This window comes from Mizuhopecten yessoensis, unplaced genomic scaffold (genome assembly GCF_002113885.1).
Source record: "Mizuhopecten yessoensis strain PY_sf001 unplaced genomic scaffold, ASM211388v2 scaffold7147, whole genome shotgun sequence".
Taxonomy (NCBI): Eukaryota; Metazoa; Mollusca; class Bivalvia; order Pectinida; family Pectinidae; genus Mizuhopecten; species Mizuhopecten yessoensis.
In genome coordinates this window covers 129,004-147,818 of record NW_018406904.1, presented here as the reverse complement: position 1 = coordinate 147,818, position 18,815 = coordinate 129,004, and the positions used below count along the sequence as shown (strand labels likewise).

General features: G+C 36.4%; 1 protein-coding gene across 1 annotated transcript in view; it reads right to left on the bottom strand.

The window, feature by feature from the left end:
* Positions 1-468: 468 nt before the first annotated feature.
* LOC110453151 (alpha-1,3-mannosyl-glycoprotein 4-beta-N-acetylglucosaminyltransferase C-like) overlaps positions 469-18,815 on the bottom strand; it is a 27,611-nt gene continuing 9,264 nt past the window's right edge. Inside the window, exons 2-5 of the mRNA XM_021501998.1 lie at positions 6,795-6,874; positions 4,698-4,779; positions 2,716-3,845; positions 469-2,047 (exon numbers count right to left, since the gene is read on the bottom strand). Coding sequence (XP_021357673.1) covers positions 1,994-2,047; positions 2,716-3,845; positions 4,698-4,779; positions 6,795-6,833 — 1,305 coding nt within the window. The 5' untranslated portion in view covers positions 6,834-6,874 and the 3' untranslated portion in view covers positions 469-1,993. The remainder of the gene's footprint in view (positions 2,048-2,715; positions 3,846-4,697; positions 4,780-6,794; positions 6,875-18,815) is intronic.

Genomic DNA, 18,815 nt, shown 5'->3' with positions numbered 1-18,815 from the left:
CAATGAGAGTGCTTACGTGTAAATGTGCAATAAGAGTTCAGCACATTCTTCAGGTCACTACTGTTAAGGTACTGGCGGGGAATAAACTGTCAAAAATAAAGTGATAAATTCATGTGTGGATAATGCAATGCTATCAGGATCCCTACATCAAGGATGATCGCCATTCAGGGTCAAGTTCTCCGTCCGTTACTGGTGTCAGTGATGATCTGGATCACAGGGACCCGAGATATTGTTTCGGCTATATTTGGACCTAAACTAAGGTGTTTTGAGTAATTTTACACGTTTTGGGGTTTTAGATCAAAAATCCTTCTAAACTCCCCCAAACGTATAAAATAACTCAAAACACCTTAATTTAATTTAAGTCCAAATATAGCTTGTAACAAATTATCAGGTCCCTGTGATCTGGATAAGTACGGTTCAGATACCAATACAGGCTTGACAAACCGGGTAATAAAGAAATATGACAAAGTGAACTTGAAAAGTTTTATTTGCATGTACACTGCTCAGGAATCATTTTGAAATAAAAACGATTGCTCCGATTGGTTTAACAATACACACAATGATGAGCCAATAAGTGGACCAGTCCAATATTGATGAGAGGTTGGATAATATTTATTTGCATTATGTTTTGTTTCTACGTAAGTTTAAAAGATTTCCTCTTATATAATTAAGGTCAATAAAAAATATTTCACTTAAGTTAAATTATATTTTACTTAAGTGAAATAATACATAATGCAAAAAAACGTTTATATATCTTTAGGTAAAAAGAATTTCACTTAAGTGAAATACATTTGAAGTATATTTTACCTAAAGATGAAATGGTATTTAATGTTAAAACGGCTTGCCATAGGTAACAGAGAGAGATAGACAGAGAGAGCAGCGCTCATTACTTAGTCACTGAGATAAATTTAATCAAAATCACATCAAAATTTCAGCCAATCAATGCGAAAGGTTTAATACACACTCACTCGTGCCTTTTGTGGGCTTACCATTAGAAGGCATCATGGAGAGTTGTTAGAGAAGTGTCATAGCAAAAAATAGCATCACATGCAAGATACTCAAGTATATTTAATCACTATGCAAACATCATTGGCGAACACAATGATAATTGACGCCGTGCTGTCTAAACAGTTATACTTTAAGTAGCGGCTGATTGCCTTCAAAATATAATTATATTATTATACTGGAAACTCAATGTCCTCCCCAAAAGACCAAAGATGTTATATTGAAAAAGACCGACAAAATGTGGTTTAATGAAGAACATGGTATCTCGAAATCTTATTTATTTTAGGGCAACTGTTCATTTACAAAGGCCTCTCTTCCAGGTAAATAACAGAACAGTCTAAAATGATGTATACATATTACATAGAAAAACAATAAACGCTATTTTATATCTCTAGTAGTCTTCACAAAACATATTACATAAAAATTAAACATATCTATGAAAAATGTTCATTCCACTAGTTGGAATTAGTTGATGCTCATAAAAATACGAAAGGTTTTCCTATTTTATTACACCCGATATTGACAGACATACTATATACATGTATATAAGCTACTGAAGGGACATGGCTAATCGTCAATGCCCCCGGCCCATTTGATTATGACGTCGAATTCAAATTGCAAACAAAGCTGTCTTTTCCACAGGAAATGAGAATCTTTGGTCTGTTAAATGTAAAACAAAAATACATTGTATTTTTTTACACAAGAATAAACAGGAACTTGATTTCACCGTTGAAAACCTTATATTTCACTTGGAATATGTAGATACATTTAGCTTATAAAATTTATTTCGATACATGTTTATGAGTGCAATATGTGAAAATATACAAGCAATGGAGTTGAAAATGCAACAAAATATGTTCGCTTCGTTAAAGCTATGAAGACTTTTGCGGATATTTCTTTTCTGAAAATCGATGAAACACAAAAGTGGAATTCTAAAATGCTTACTTTTGCCAACAGAAAAAAAAGACATTTGAAAGCAATCACTGGTCTATGCATTGATAGGTTGTTTGACTTCTAGTTCTTTACTGGTAAACACACTTATTTCACGAACAATCAGCCAAAACGCTTGGTTTGCATTGTACTATTATTATATGGCCTTTTGACAAAAAATCCCTTGTAGAATATCCTCCAACTATTGTCGTCGTTGCCACTTCGATTTGGGTTTGTTTTGGTGTGTTTGTGTTTTACGTCCTATTAACAGCTATGGTTAATTACGGACGTGTCTGTGGTGGAGGAAAGCCAGAGTTCCCGGAGAAAAACAACCGACCTATGGCCAGTACCGTACCTGGCGACTGCTCCACGTATAGGCCTCTAACCCGCGACCCAGTGGTGGAGGGCTAGTGGTAGCAGAATGTCAGACGCCTTAACCACTTGGCCACCGTGGCCTCTTGCCATTCGAATCAACTGAGCAAGTATTAGGAAAATATTACAAGTAGCAATAAAAGGTCGAGAAATAGTCGAGCAGTTTTTCGGACGGACTTCTTTCCAATTCGATGTCCTGTGTCCTAAGGCCAATAAAAGCGGTACCTCGCTTCGTTAAAGCTATGGAGACTTTTGCGGATATTGCTTTTCTGAAAATCGATGAAACACAAAAGTGGAATTCTAAAATGCTTACTTTTGCCAACAGAAAAAAGGCATTTGAAAGCAATCACTTGTCTATGCATTGATAGGTTGTTTGACTTCTAGTTCTTTACTGGTAAACACACTTATTTCACGAACAATCAGCCAAAACGCTTGGTCTGCAGTTGCTGTTACACGAAGACAGTGCACCGTGAAAGGGCCTAGTTTTTTCCCTAAATCTGTCACTTTTATCATCCCGTTTTGAAATGTGCCAAGGAAAATGTCGTTTGTACACACGGCTAATGTGTCAGTTTTCTCGACCAAACTGAGGCTAGCATCAAGCTTGCCGTTCTCCAGACGGTCGGTCGGGTGTTCTTTTGAACCCGTATCTATGATTACCTTGTCAATATGCTGTGGTGTATTGAATACGATTGTAATAGTGTCCTTATCTTTAGGTGCCATGTGGGTCCAAAAATAGCCGTCGCTCAATTCGTAAGCCAATTGTGGCGGGAAATCTGGCATCGTTTCTATGGTAGTGAACACTTTAGCAGGTGGATTATCTCCATTAAACTGCTTTTTCATAACGTCAAAATATTTATCTTTCAATGGCTGAATTTTCCCATTGAGTGATGACTGTACACCAATATGTTGAAACAAAGTCGGATGAATAATCCGTCTTTCAAATTGTAACATTAATATATTAAAATACAAGTATGTGAAATCCACAGGTTGTTCCTCGTAAAATAATAATGTTATTTTAGCTAATTTTTCCAAATCTTTAGAATGGAACAACTTTCCTATAAATCCTAATTCGGAAAATTCCAGACACACCCATCCTTGCGATTCTTTCTGTATATGCTCTCTGATACTTTGCATGTACCCCGGCACAGTGTATACATCGTCCTCCAACTGCATATAATATGTGGACAACGGTTTTGCGTACATAAACAGAAATGCGTAATCAGCGTTTTGTTTTGAACGCCACTTCCGTTTTTCCTCTGGGTCGTTATAAGTATGTTGTAGATTTGACAGCGACGGATAAAAGTTGCGTGGTGCGTGGACGACCTGTAACAGGCCTGACCGGATATAATAGGAATACTTCCGGGTCAGAGTGTTGGTGATGTTTTCCTTCCACTCCTCGTTGAAATCAGCAAGGAAGATAACGATGTAGATGTCAGGCAGCTCGGCATTGGTAGTGCAATTGAATAATGACTCGAGCGTATTAAAGAAGTAGGTGCTCTTCTGTCGCTGAATTGTCGGTATCCCGATCGTCAACAGACCTGTAAGGTAAACAATGGAGTGTAAGGACAGGGCATGCGCACCAGAACGATAATACCGTTAACCCTCGATATAATGCCCCTCGCTTCATTTGCCAACTCGTTTACCGCCAATATATCTCAATGTCTCTTTTTTTCATTTTCTTGCGATTTCCTTGATACACTGCCCTCTATTTAATGCCAAACCCCTTTATAACGCCATATTTTATATCGGAAAATATTGGCAGTATAGCGATGTTTTACTCTGTATGTGTTACAGTTTACTAAATTATTTAAGTTTGTACGTAGAAAAAAGAATTTATATACAAAGTGTAGATTGTTATTATTTTTATTGAGATCTATGATATATGGTTTTGGTCTTTGCATGGATGGTTACGGATGTTTTGTTTAACAAGGGTAACTCACATAAAGCATTGTAAGCACATCAACCCAATCGCAACGAGTTCGAAATCCGTGCGAACGAGATAAAAAGACGTATAATTGAGATAAAATGTCGACCAAAAGAGGTAAAAGTCATACGGAAGAGAAAAAAAGTCGTATGGACGAGATAAAAAGTTCACTTTCCAAAGTTAATTCTGCCGTTTTTAGGCCGTTCGTATGATTTTGTTTTTCACTATCGTTCGTACGAATTTTTACCTCGTTTATCAACGTCCTTTGATCGCGTTCGTACGACCTTTTTACTTGTTCTTGACGTTTTCGACATGACATTGTAATCAAGTTCGTTCGACTCTTTATCTTTTTGTTATCGTTTTCAATTCCTAAAAAAATATACACGAATAAACTTCCATACCACCACGTTATAATAAAACAACATGTAGACTTATACAGTATCTTGCTTTTGAAGATGTCACTTACGATTCGTCAGGTTTGCAGTGGGGAAAATTGTCGCCTCTTGTCTCCAGTCAGCAGTGAGAGATTCGATCCCTGACACAGCGTGCTACAAAACACAAGATAAAAGTCAAGTGAATATTGCTTATTTCAGTGTCATTGATGACAATTAATCACATAGGTATATATACAGTTATCTATTCTTTTTCTGAGCAATAACATGAATTCAAAGTTGTTCGAGAAGGACATTTTGGGTCATCTAAAACTCCAGAGATTGTATAGTAGACTTGTTTACAGACCAAACCGTCCTCAGAACCATGGAGTACGACCATGCCATTGCCTATTCTTATATTTATTTCTTAATTGTGATATTGCAATCAAATTACAATGCAAGTATAAAATTAGATTTGGATTATAACAGTGATCAGTGTTTAGCTTATAACAGAGGTCAGTGTTTAGATTATAACAGGGATCAGTGTTTGGATTAATCATCATAATAGGGATTTATGCTTAGTAATACCAAAACTTCGTGCAAAGCGTTAGTCTAGTTTGTTGAAATGTTAGGCAGTATGCTTGTAGGGAGCTGAAAGGCTCTCTCCTAGCAACTGTTGGTCATTAATAGAAACTCCTGAATTAAAACTTCAATATTTAATTAGCATACGTGGCTATCCCAATATGAATTGAATGAGTTGTATAGACCATAACATACCTAGGTATTGCTTTACATACAGACACTATTGATGCCCGTACCCGAGACCTAACTTAATTTCAAATAACCGTATCAATATTTCAGATGCAACGGACCCCGAAATGTAATGACACACGCATGACTGAGTGATTAAAATCACATTCAAAGTGTCTTTTTCAGTTGTAGTCTGCTTTTTCATTTGCAGTAAATTATTTATTTACAATTAAATGCGTTACTTAATTTGACTGCGTAATAAATATATATATATATACCCTACCTGTAACCTATCTGATGCAGTATGCACGAGTGTATACGCTCCCTATCGATACAGGTAAAAAAAAAAAAACTCACTTAGTGAGTCATAGCTTGCATTGAAATAGTTCAGTCATATTAACTGAATTCATCCACTTTTTTTCTATTACAAATTGATAATTAATTGAGCGCATATATAGTAATATAAGGATTGCAAGGGCTCCTGACAGGAGAAATTGTAGCCTGAATGGGTGACCTTTGTAATTTGGCTAATACAAGAGGATACATTGTCAGTATAGGCAGATAACTACAGTTTATACTGAACAGTGTCCACGATGATTTGTATTCCTTCTCACTATATTATATAAGTAATATTTTTGCATGTACTCTACTTCCCAGTTTTATATTTGCCGGTACTCTTTTTCGAAGTTTTACATTTGCCTGTCCTCTACGGTAGTTTTATATTTGCATGTACTCTACTTCCCAGTTTTATATTTGCCTTTACTCTACAGTACAGTTTTATATTTGCCTGTACTCTACTTTCCAGTTTTATATTTGCCGGTTCTCTACTTCCCAGTTTTAAATTTACCAGTTATCTACTATATATTGTACAATTTTATATTTGCCGGTACTCTAATATACAGTTTTATATTTGCCGGTACTCTACTTCTCAGTTTTATATTTGCCTGTACTCTACTTCCCAGTTTTATATTTGCCGGTACTCTAATGTACAGTTTTATATTTGCCGGTACTCTACTTCTCAGTTTTATATTTGCCGGTACTCTACTTTCCAGTTTTATATTTGCCGGTACTCTACTTCTCAGTTTTATATTTGCCGGTACTCTACTTACCAGTTTTATATTTGCCGGTACTCTACTTTCCAGTTTTATATTTGCCGGTACTCTACTTTCCAGTTTTATATTTGCCTGTACTCTACTTTCCAGTTTTATATTTGCCGGTACTCTACTCTCCAGTTTTATATTTGCCGGTACTCTACTTTCTAGTTTTATATTTGCCGGTACTCTACTTCCAAGTTTTAAATTGACCAGTTATCTGCTATACATTGTACAATTTTATATTTGCCTGTACTCTACTTACCAGTTTTATATTTGCCTGTGCTCTACTTCCCAGTAATATATTTGCCTGTACTCTACTGTACAGTTTTAAATTTGCCGGTACTCTACCTTTTTTGGTTCGAATTGTTCCTCCAGTGCAGCACCCATAAGGCTACGTCGGTCACCAAGGGGTTCACGGTTGTGCACATCTGTGAAGAAAACAGCAGTTTAGACCAATTTGGTTATCCACTTTTTTAACCGATGAGTTAAAGGAGGACAAACCAGCTGCATATTTTAGTAAGATAGGATAAATTTTATTTAAAGTCGGTTGGCATTGTAAAACAAATAACATAGGCTCTATAGAACTTTTCACCGACGTACATGTTACATACAAAGACGTTCACACTTGGACAAGTGTGCTATATCAATATTTAAGCAATACAAATATTATATAAGATAAAACACTTCAGATTTCATGTGATATAGTCAATAAATTATCACTGATCTGGTAAAATACGTTTAAAAATGAGATAGGAAAGGTGTGTAGAAGTGAGGGGGATGGAGTTGAGGTTTCATTAGCAGGCTGAACATTAACATTGTGTACCGTTCCAGGAGGATATTAAAGATTTGAAGTGAGTGAAGTTATTAGTTGTCCTAAATGTGTTGGGTTGGGTAGATTGTTCCAAAGGCAGTGTATGCATTTTTGGCTTACTAAATCAATTACAAAATTGTATAGGTCCAATCACCTGTACTGTGCGTCTCTTAAATTCAACTCTCAATATACCTGGTAGTGGACTTTGCTGGCGGACGTCTTAGTTGCCGAGGTTTGCCGTAACCTTAAGCTTGATGGCCACATTTATATCTATTGAGTAGTGGCATAGTTCATAATACGCTTTATTTATTCATTATTAATTTGAAACCAACGCGTAATCATCTTACTTTTGCATTTCATAATATTAATATAATAAAGGAGTTTTATGCATCTCCTCTTCTGTATCAACATCAATCTGGACGAGAAATTTGGATTGCCAACATGTTTGCCCCTAGCATAGCTGATGAGTCCTAGAAGGAAGCAACAGCTGTATGATGCAGCGTAATTGAATTTTCTCGTACTGTATCAATTAAAAAAACTTACAGATACAAAAATATGTGTTTGTATTACTTTCATTCAGCAAAAGAAATTTTCTTAGAGACCAACAAATATTTCAAACTTCCCTCGTGTCATATAAGTTCCGTCAGAGAAGAACTAATTATTTGAGCCTGAGGAGTGTATCTACCACCTATTTAATGCAACATGAGTGTGTGTAAAATCTGCAAGTGTGTGTAGGAGTTGGGTGTGTAATATCCGCGAGTTAGAAAAGCCAGATAATGACACGTTTTTATGTATTTTCGATGTATTTTTTCAGGGTTAGGCTTTTTATGAAATCCTTCCCTTTGTTCACATTTTGCTACGATCTTTCGATTTTTTTTTTACTCCGAATTTTAGCTAAATTATCTCTTCGGTAAATCCTTTCATATGCATTTGCTGTAAAACATTACTCTGGAATATCCTGTATACCTAAGTAACTATGGCGGACTATGACACAAGCCAATCAGACGTGAGTTTTGATTGTATCACATGGTAGAAACATGTTTCTAATTCATTTGAGATGCAACACGACATTCGATTGGTCAACGAAAATAAATTGCGACAGTATAACTACGAAATCCCGTCCGCAAATTTCTCATTTGCATATGAAGTCCGAATGACGTCAATGATCCCAACTGACACAGACACGTCATGAAATTCATGAAATTGATTATTCATGACGTCACGAACAATAGCGTGACCCCGAAAGGTCAATGTAATTCCACCTCAGTTAGAGTGACCCAGATTGTGAAGAAAGCATTAAAAAATATCTTAAACCCGCCGTTTCTTTTAGTGGTTTTGCTATATACAGCCGCAACTTTCAAATACAGTATAGGGCTATCCCCTAAACGTATCATGGTTACAAAGTTTGTATTGCATTTAGTGTACAGGGAAATAACGACACGTTGGTGGTAATGATTTTAGCCTTCAGGTTCATCAATATTAATCGAGTCCTATTTTGAGGAGCAGACAGCTGTAAATATAGACACGCCCGGCCTGCAGTAGAAACAGATGGTTCCATACGGAAGTATTACTCATTATTGTGAATAATACATGGCTGAACCAATGAACTAGCGTCTAACCGCTCACCCTCAATATAAAGTATCACAATTGTACATCCAGTCGCGTCCCGTTACAATGCGTCATATGTTGCCAGTATGTAGCGTGTCAATATGTGAAAACAACCCAATATACACTTTTCATGTTTTCACACATTGGGTTGTTTTCACATATTGGGTTGTTTTCACACATTGGGTTGTTTTCACATATTGGGTTGTTTTCACACATTGGGTTGTTTTCACATATTGACACGCTACATACATGGCTTTTCCCGTTATGCTATACCATGTTACAACAGTCGGTGACGGGATAACATCAACATTTTGTACCGTATCCAGTGTCCTTGCTAAGCATGGTGAAAGGCTTTCTGCTATTTTACGTTCAGTTGAACATATACATGTGGGTGAAAATGTTTTCTTATGCTCGTGAAAAAACAGCAAATTGTTTCCCAAAGTCGACGACAATTAACAGGAATTCAGGAACAAAGAGTATACTAGTATTGTTTATACATTTCTCCCCTTCAGAAACAATTTTTTGTCAAGCTGGAACATTGGTCTGTGTAGATAGATACCATGTGCGGGTTGAAACCGACTGTTCACGCCTGTATAATGAGATATCGATACAAAATACAATATTGGAGTAAGACAATCAGTAAGGAATTACCAGGTCGTTCTCCTGTTGTTTTATCGACACTGTTTTGTACAAATATCTACACAAGTCCATATGTCCGTCAAACAGAAGGTTCCCTGACGATCTTTCCACTCAATGGGTGAATTATTTATTCCCAATTCGGAGAGAAAGAGCAATAAAAGGTTCACTTTACAGTAACTAGGATTTAGGTAAGAGACGCGATGTCGGACTGGCCGGACGTGTACGGGGTACAGTAACAAAGGTCAGGCATCACTGTGTCAGTGTAGTGTTTCAGGGGGAAAGTTACGATAACCAAATATTGGCAAAATTTCATGATATTGGAAGACGATGCAATATAATTTATACTCATATTGATGACTCAAACCTCAATATGGATTAGAACGTGTCTCTTGTAAACATTCAAATATGTGTTGATTATTTGTAAAATTGCATTACATTTGAAATGATGAAATAACTTTTGGAAAACCTTTTGGGGTTGTTTCTATTAAACCATTTTGAGATACAGAAGAGAAGTGTGTCGACACGTAAACATGAACCTTTACAAAATTGTGTCTACAAAGAAAAACCTGATCAATAGCACTTTTCTGGCGATTAAATGTTGCTTTAAGTTAGTTCTGATATTCTAACATCGTAGCTATATATAACAGTTACCAGTGGTACCAAACTATGAACCAACGGAAGTGATGCGCACGCATTGGATTGCGGTTGGAAGCTTCATGTGGGCTATGGTACATATTTGAACTCTTTCTGCTCAAAACTGTACCGCGTTATACCCCTGTGCCGTACATGTTTAACTAGTTTTGTAGTTGAAAATGTACTGTCAGATTTGGGCTAACATATCGATCAAATCACATTTGTAGTTTAAAGTGTTGTATGTTACGTTTTTAAATAAACTGTTCACATAAAAAAGCGAGTCCCGTAGAACGATTCCATATTACACTACACTAATTCATGTATAACGGTGTATTTCTCACTGACGACCTTTGGTATCTATTGACCCAGCGAAAGGCTAATTAAGCTATGAATTATTACCAAAAGGTGATGTATGATGTGTACTTTTGTTTACAATTTTACGCTTTGCTTCTTTTACTTTGTAAAATCGGCCTTATGTTGCCTTTTTGTAAGATCGGCTGTTATGGTTCAACAAGACCCTAAAAGACGATTTAGTCACCAACAACTTCAGACCTCGATACGTCATATGCAAATACCCCAATTGAAAATCGGTATTCACATATACAATTTGAATACATCACAGGTGTACATTAGCTTTAATAATGGTCCTTGGCAAGGTTTTCACGTAGTCAATAAATAATAAGGCACTATGGCGGTTGTCTTAATAAAAAATGGTTCACCGGATTTATAACATGTCAATCTCTTTTGCGACTTAACTGAATGCTCCGAAACGACATAGTATTTGAAGTTTATTATATATCTATGTCGTGTGGGGCTTAACTTCTCTTTTACAAACAGTTGAGAGGCATATCCGCCTCACAACAGTAAGATAATGACGATGGGAATGCGCATCAATCATAGTAAATTGTTCGAATAACGTAGTATATGTAAAACCAATGACCCTGTGACCGTCATGAATACATAACCTTTATATCAAGTATCCATTCATTTAATGTTGTTTAAAAAAACTTCACAAATCATAAACATCATAACATGTTTTTTAGTTTCAATGTTTAGCGCTTTTGTAATATCACAGAACGTTTAAGAATTTACAAATCAACTACAGTTTATCTATCAATTTAGCTTACTTGGCCTTTGTTTTCCTATTAAAATATGATAACATATATTAACAGGGAATTTTACTGTCATTTTAGTGGTTTCGCATTGCAACATACATCTTCATTTGGGGCCGGTAAGCGTTTTCACAGCTGAAATATGAACACATGACCTAGGTATATACACGTAAATTGAATTTAGATAATATCTTATTTTGTTGCATTCAGTTGGGCTGAAAGAGGTTGGCAATTTATAATTCCGGTGAACATTAAAATGGAGACATCAGCCTTAGGGTCTTATTATTAACTACTTTAACCTGGCTATGTATCATTTTAATAAGTGATTATACAAGTTCATAATATTCAATCACATATATAAGTTTGTGTTTTCAATTGGATCTTGGAGTATGATTTATCAGAGGGTTGAAATTTAGGGTGCATATACAATCTTTCAAGGGGCTTGTTGAGCACCGGAGATAGTGTTCAGTGTAGTGGAAGAGGGCATTTGAACATTCACACCTGGTCTTACGAGTAATACACTTGCGGTATGGTAATTTAATATATCTTGCGGCATAATGTTATCGAGGAGTGATATATAATCGAATTGTTCTTCTCACATATCTTGATCCTTCTTACAAACTTAATATATCTTGCGGCATAATGTTATCGAGGAGTGATATATAATCGAATTGTTCTTCTCACATNACCTTATGTTACTTCTTACAAACTTGTTTAAGTACATTCCTTGGTTATAACTCTACACGTTTGCCTAATCTGAAGTCCAACCATACAGTATTTGCAATGTAAACACTTCTGTATTTGTTTACACTTTGGTTCAGTTTTGAACATTTTGTCCTCACTTCGTCAGTTTCTTCGTCTATTGTCACATAGATGTAGCTGTCGCTGTCACACGATATACATGCGTATTACAATGTTCGGTTATGTGTTTTTCAACGCTGGTAGTTGTCAACAACATGTAACAAGGATACAATATTGTTTAATAGCATGTGTGGTGTCAATATTCTGTAATGTATCTCGTGGTTAAAATTTGTTATTCGTAATGCCTTGTGCGGTTTTGAATAATGCATTCAGCAGTGATAACATTAGCATAAATCGACAATTCCAGTTATATAAACATAAAATCTGCAGAAATATTCTATACACAGATATGATACGTCTCTTTGCTGCGTTATAATATCAGTACATTGTGATGTAAAGAGTGGTACACAAAAATGTTTGAAGTTCCAAACCCCGTGGGGCCGGGACACTAATACTCGACTATTTACTCTTGTTTCAAATGAGCTACTACAAATTAATTCACACCAGGAAGAAGTTTTGCGTGGTACTGTTCATGTAACTTCCCTGTTGTTTCGAACAATACCAAAGATCTGTATTCGACTGCAATGTCCGGGTGATGCGTGGTCGCATACTCTAAAACTTCCGTCCATGCATTGAACTTCCACACCGTAATTTAAATCGGTCACTCAGATTGTGGATGATGTGTTTTTCATTGGTCATTGTCTAGTAAGCATTTCCCCAAAACGACATATTCTCCTTATTTTTTTTTTATTTTTCTCATAACAATATACGAGGAGCGGAACATGTTTACCCCAACAGTGTATCTGATTTCATCTCCATTTTTTCAGATGTTGATGTTTATCTGCCATGTAATTAGGCGTGTCAAAGTTGCACGTTTTCATACCTAAATCAGAATTCGCGTTACATGATTCACCTGTGTCAAATTCTTACACGACACCTCAACAGGCAAAGTTTCCTAATTCCATGTTTGGTGGTGCCCGTTTGATACGGAGTTTAATTCGGTATTGGTTTTTGCTACTAAGATGTAAATAGAAAGATAATTCTTATCAAATCAAACCAAATACATTACTTAGAACACCGCTAGTAGCATTACTGGAAAAAACCCGATAACACCGCATTTGATATTACTGTAGGCCGCGTAATACTTTACTCAACAGCTGTCAATATGGTATACATTTATATGCCATTTTAAATATATTTCTTTCTTATACAGCACTGTCTAGTTTGAAGTATATCATAATTATTTTTACATCTTCCAAGTTACCTTGGAACATCTGCTTCGCTTACTTTACAAACAAAAATAGAAAAGAATAGCAAAACGTCAAAAAGATTGATATCGGTACATTGGTCATCGATAATGGATCATATTACTTCTGCTATTACAGACAAGCAAGGATTACACTGTTTTATTGGCAGGGTGTAACTTAATACATGTTTTATTTATTTGACTGCAGTATGAATAAGTATGAGACGCTTTAACTACAGACCATTCTTTAAATAAAACGTGTGCAACTGCCACGATTTGTTACCGAGAAAGGCCTTGATCAGTAATATGTTTTGTTACGGGGGTGGACACAAAAAAAAGTGTACAGGCGGTTTCGGGCTGCTCCCTTGGGTTACTTTTTATGGGTGTTATATCTCTTTACATTACAGTGATTAAGATATGTTATTGTTGGTTTTAATGTACGTAGCCCTTTTATCTACAAAATGAGCTCTGTGTGCACTATGTAACACAACGCCAATCGGGAACCGTCGGCATTTTCCGTAAACGAGAAAATTTTCGTTTACGGAAAGTACCGACGGTTCACGATTGACACAACGCAACAGAAACATGTCGGTGAAACAGACATTATCCGATATTGTTTAACAAGCAGAAATATGATGAAAACTACAAACAAAATGAGGTTATTCAATTCCACAGCAAGGTACAGTATAATTCAAAGATGACAAGCAAATTCGTGAAATTCATATCCCCCGCTCTAAGGACATGTTTTAGATGACTACCTGTCCATAAATATGCACATATCATATTGACGAGTGAACTTAGTCTTAAACATGTTAATATGTAAGTGCACACCAAATGTGGTTGAAATCAGACCATTATTAGAGCACATATACAGTAGCACGGAAACGAATTAGCCGATCAGAATGTATAAGTGGAATAAATCATGCGCGACTCTTCTGGGATCACATTGACAAGCAAACTTAGACTTAAACATGTTACAGTAATATCTATACGGACACCAGATTTTGTTGAAATCAGACCATTATTAGCATAGTTATTGCAAGTAATCTGAAACGTGGCAGACGGAGGGACCAAAAGTAATATCCCCCGAATTTCTTCGAAAAACGGGGGATAAAAACAAGCATGAGTTACCGGAGAAAAACCACCGACCTACGGCCAGTACCTGGCGACTGCCCAACGTAGGCCTCGAACCCGCGACCCAGTGATGGAGGGCTAGTGGTAGCAGAATGTCAGACGCCTTAACCACTTGGCCACCTCGGCCCCTCTTGTGTGTTATTTGTCAAAATACAATGGATATAAGCAGTTGCATGCCAACCTCTCCGTAATGCTTCAAACACAAACTAATTAAAGATTAATTGCCGATGCATGCTTATCACGCTTTTCTTGCTGACCAAAACACGTCGAGAACAATACGTGGTCAAATCCTATTGCGTTCGATACAGTTCGAGACTTCGTATTGACAGGATATGCTATGCTCACCCGTGTATACATGCCAATTCTTATTCAACCACAGATAGAATAATATCACTCATCCCTTCTGCCTACACGATATACATAGGCTCAAGTTCAAGATCATTTATACAATAATTCTTTGGACTCATCAGTTAAAAAGTACGAAAGTGCATTATATGAAACAACATATGAAAATATTGTACAGCACAACTACAGATACATACAGGACGTTTGGAACCACTCCGCTACTTCTTTCGTGCTTTTCACACTGAGCAGTGCCATCAGTTTAAATCGGCTTAAGTTTGATATACTGCATTAAAAAGAAACAAATGTACAGTGTACATTAGTATAAATCATCATCATCATCATCATCATCATCGTCATCGTCATCATCTTCATCATCATCATCATCGTCGTCGTCATCGTCATCTTCGTCTTCATCTTCATCTTCATCATCATCATCTTCATCATCATCATCATCATCATCATCATCATCATCATCATCATTATAATGACATGCATTGCGCATTTAAAGATCTCTTTACCTTTTCCACATTTAATTGATGAGCGACTCATCTAATATTATTATCGTGATATTGGCTTAAGCAGGTAGATTTAATTATCAAAGTTATCGTAAAGAAATCGATATATACTTACTTTCGGCGACGCAATAATTGTTTTGGTATCTCTTTCTTAGAATATGTTTTTCTGACATACGCTGTACAGTCGCTAATGCATGTCTACCATGCTCTGCAAGTTTTGTTTCGATTGTCTAAGCCCCATTGTTAAATAAACAACACTCCAAAGTTATCGGCAATTTCTAACTGACAACTCAAATCTCTGCACTTCTTAGATAGCCACTGTCTGAACACAGGACTGTAGTTCGCTAATATTGAGAATACTACTCCATTTCTGTGCAAGTAGACACATAGGCGTATCAGTGATTGTAGACGCGTATCAGTGACTGTAGACACTTAGGCGTATCAGTGATTGTAGACACTTAGGCGTATCAGTGACTGTAGCCACTCAGCTGGCGTATCAGTGACTGTAGACACTCTGGCGTATCAGTGATTGTAGACACTCTGGCGTATCAGTAATTGTAAACACTCTGGTGTATCATTGATTGTAGACACTCTGGTGTATCAGTGATTGTAAACACTCTGGTGTATCATTGATTGTAGACACTCTGGCGTAGCAGTGACTGTAGCCACTCAGCTGGCGTATCAGTGATTGTAGACACTCTGATGTACTGTATTTCAAACAGTTACCACATGGTCATCGTGCATTAATAAAAACATATTCAACATTTATATTTCTATCAATGGGCAATTGTCAGGATATAAAAATAAAAATATAAACGAAGTAAGAATTATATTGAGACCATTAAAACAGAAAATAAGACCAAATATTCCGGAAGCGTAAGCGTTCTTGCTTCATTAACAACACCCGCCATGTAGATTTAGGTCAAATTTAAGTAATATCTCGTCTTCAAAGAGGGAATTTTGGTAGTGACAACCAAATGACAAGGCACATTAATAAGCCTTATCAAAAAGACTGACCTTCATAATACACGAAAATGTGTGGCCGACATGTTGTACGTGAAAAAAATGCTTCTATTGCAATTGGTCGGGTGGTGCAGTGGAAAGCGCACTTGCCTTTCACCAAGGCGGCCGGGGTTCGTTTCCCCGATCGTTTCCCCGATCGGAAGTGAAAAGGTATGGGGTCACCTGCCCGACCACGTGGGTTTTCTCCGGGTACTCCGGTTTCCTCCCACAACAAGACCCCCCGCGCGCTAACATCCGGGCCAACAAGAGTGATTGATATAGGTTGAAATAACTTGTTCCATAATTGTTGTAAAATAAATAAAGTTTATAATTGATAAAAATTGTATCATCTTATCGGGCATGGAAATAATTTCACACCTTAGTCGTTTTCGTTCATCGCGATCTAAACGGTTGAACCGGTTGGAGCAGAGTTGTTCGTTTATGGTCGGACTAAGTTATCTAATGCTGCTTTCGTGCAAGCCTTGACATGTGCAGGTCCGCCAGGATTTATACCCAAAAATGATATATTTAAAAACAGACAAATCGGTTGTTCCGCATAACCGAACAGGCCCCTTACTATAATACTATTTTATAGTAAATATCAAAGAGTCGTACATCACAGCATTTATCCCTCCGCGGTGGTCCAATTATATATCAATGTGTCAAGTTAATTATCCCTCGCTCAACTATATGGAAATAAGTTATGAATTCTATCAGATACGTGGCCATTAGTAAATGTTTATAAATATTTATTTATATACTATTCAGCATTTAGTTCCACTCCATTTCAGCTGTATTCCACTTCAGGCAGCCGTCAAATGTTATCAGAATTGACGCAAAAATACATTTTAGGTTTATATTTCAGCGAAATTCGACAGCTGATTTTAAAGACTGCAGTATTTGAGGGAAAACATTAAAATAACTTGGCTGTGATTTTTTTCTAAGAATTGCGTTTCGAAATGATTTGCATATAAGAAAACAGCAGCGGTAATTTACTATTCTCCTTGCAGCAAACATAATGTAAAATCAGATCAGGAACAATCACCAACATTTCACAAATACAAAACAATTTAATTTATTTCAGCACCTCTTCATTAATTAGCTTTTTACCTCATCAATTTAAACAATACGCTTTGGCTATTTATGAAATCAAAAATCAAAATCCTTTGTGTAATCAATAAAAGAACGAGAAACTCTTTCTTTCTGTTCCAAAGTTTGAATAATCGCATCAATACAGCATCTCTTCCATTGTTATATCTATATCCAATCCAGCAAACGTTACAGTAGAAGTGGTTTTGTTTATTGTAAAACCCCTTAAGGTAATATTTTCTTATAATTCAAATCCAAATTCAAAATTTTATTTGCACAATTGTAACTACAAAGTAGTTTGAAGGCAAAATAGAAAAACACAGTGAAATACATACATGGACATGTACCTGTAAAAAAGTCGCAAAGTGATTGCTTATATTTCTAATATACATTAACATGAACAAAATTAACATAGCTTCATTTTTAGCTGCAAAGTCCATACCTTATATTGTCAGCAAGCCCACTCACCTCAGTTCTAGAGACTGTTTAATGAATAAGCAAGAGTCCAGTATAAACTGTGAGTTGTTTGTAGATAATATTGAGGTCAAATAATTGATATCTAAGGTAACACTATTATGATTCATTATGTTGCACTCGTGGTCCTTACCATTACGTTTTTCATCGTTTTGAAATTGATTCAGAATAAAAAGAGCGATTTTAGGATACTGTATCTTTGTTTACAATCAACCTTTAGCCATGATTTACCTTGGCCACCGCCGTGCACAATATTCTTTGTACGTTTTTTTTTAACTCGCATAAAAACAAATTAACAGGCATCTTTTTGTGACTTGTGTCGCCAAAATCACAGATATTTAATAAGATATCGGTAGTATCGTCTAGTTTCTTAAATTCTAACTTTTTAGTTTCTTCCTCGGCGTTACTATACAGGGGCGGATCCAGGATTTCCTAAAAGGGGGGGCCGAAAATTATTTCTCAATTTCCACAATTTTTCTCATTGCCGAAGGCAGCACCCCGAGCGCGTAGCGCGAGGAGGGGGAGTGTATGGGAGGGGTCTTCCCCTTCCCGTATAGGTGGTTTGGGGGATTTCCCCCTCAAAAAAATGTGCTTTCTAGAACGTCTCAGAAGCGATTTCCCGTGTTCTGAGGATTGTTTTTATGTTTAATCAACAAGAAGAAAAAGACATATTTTAAGTATGGACCAAAGACTTTTTTTGTGTACTGGAAGAAAATTACTGGTCAGTCAAATATGTGTGTTGCCTAGCTACATATTATGTGTATACACAAAAATGTCAATGCAATTTGAAAAATATTTCTTGATCAGACCAGAAAAGTTCAGTCACTCGACACGTAGTATAATCTAGTTTCGCATATATGAAAACAATATTCGGTTTTAAAAACAAATTTTCATTCTTAAAATTGCCATTGGCTCTGACTATTATTTTAATTTTCCTTTTTTTTGGGTGGGTGGATGGGG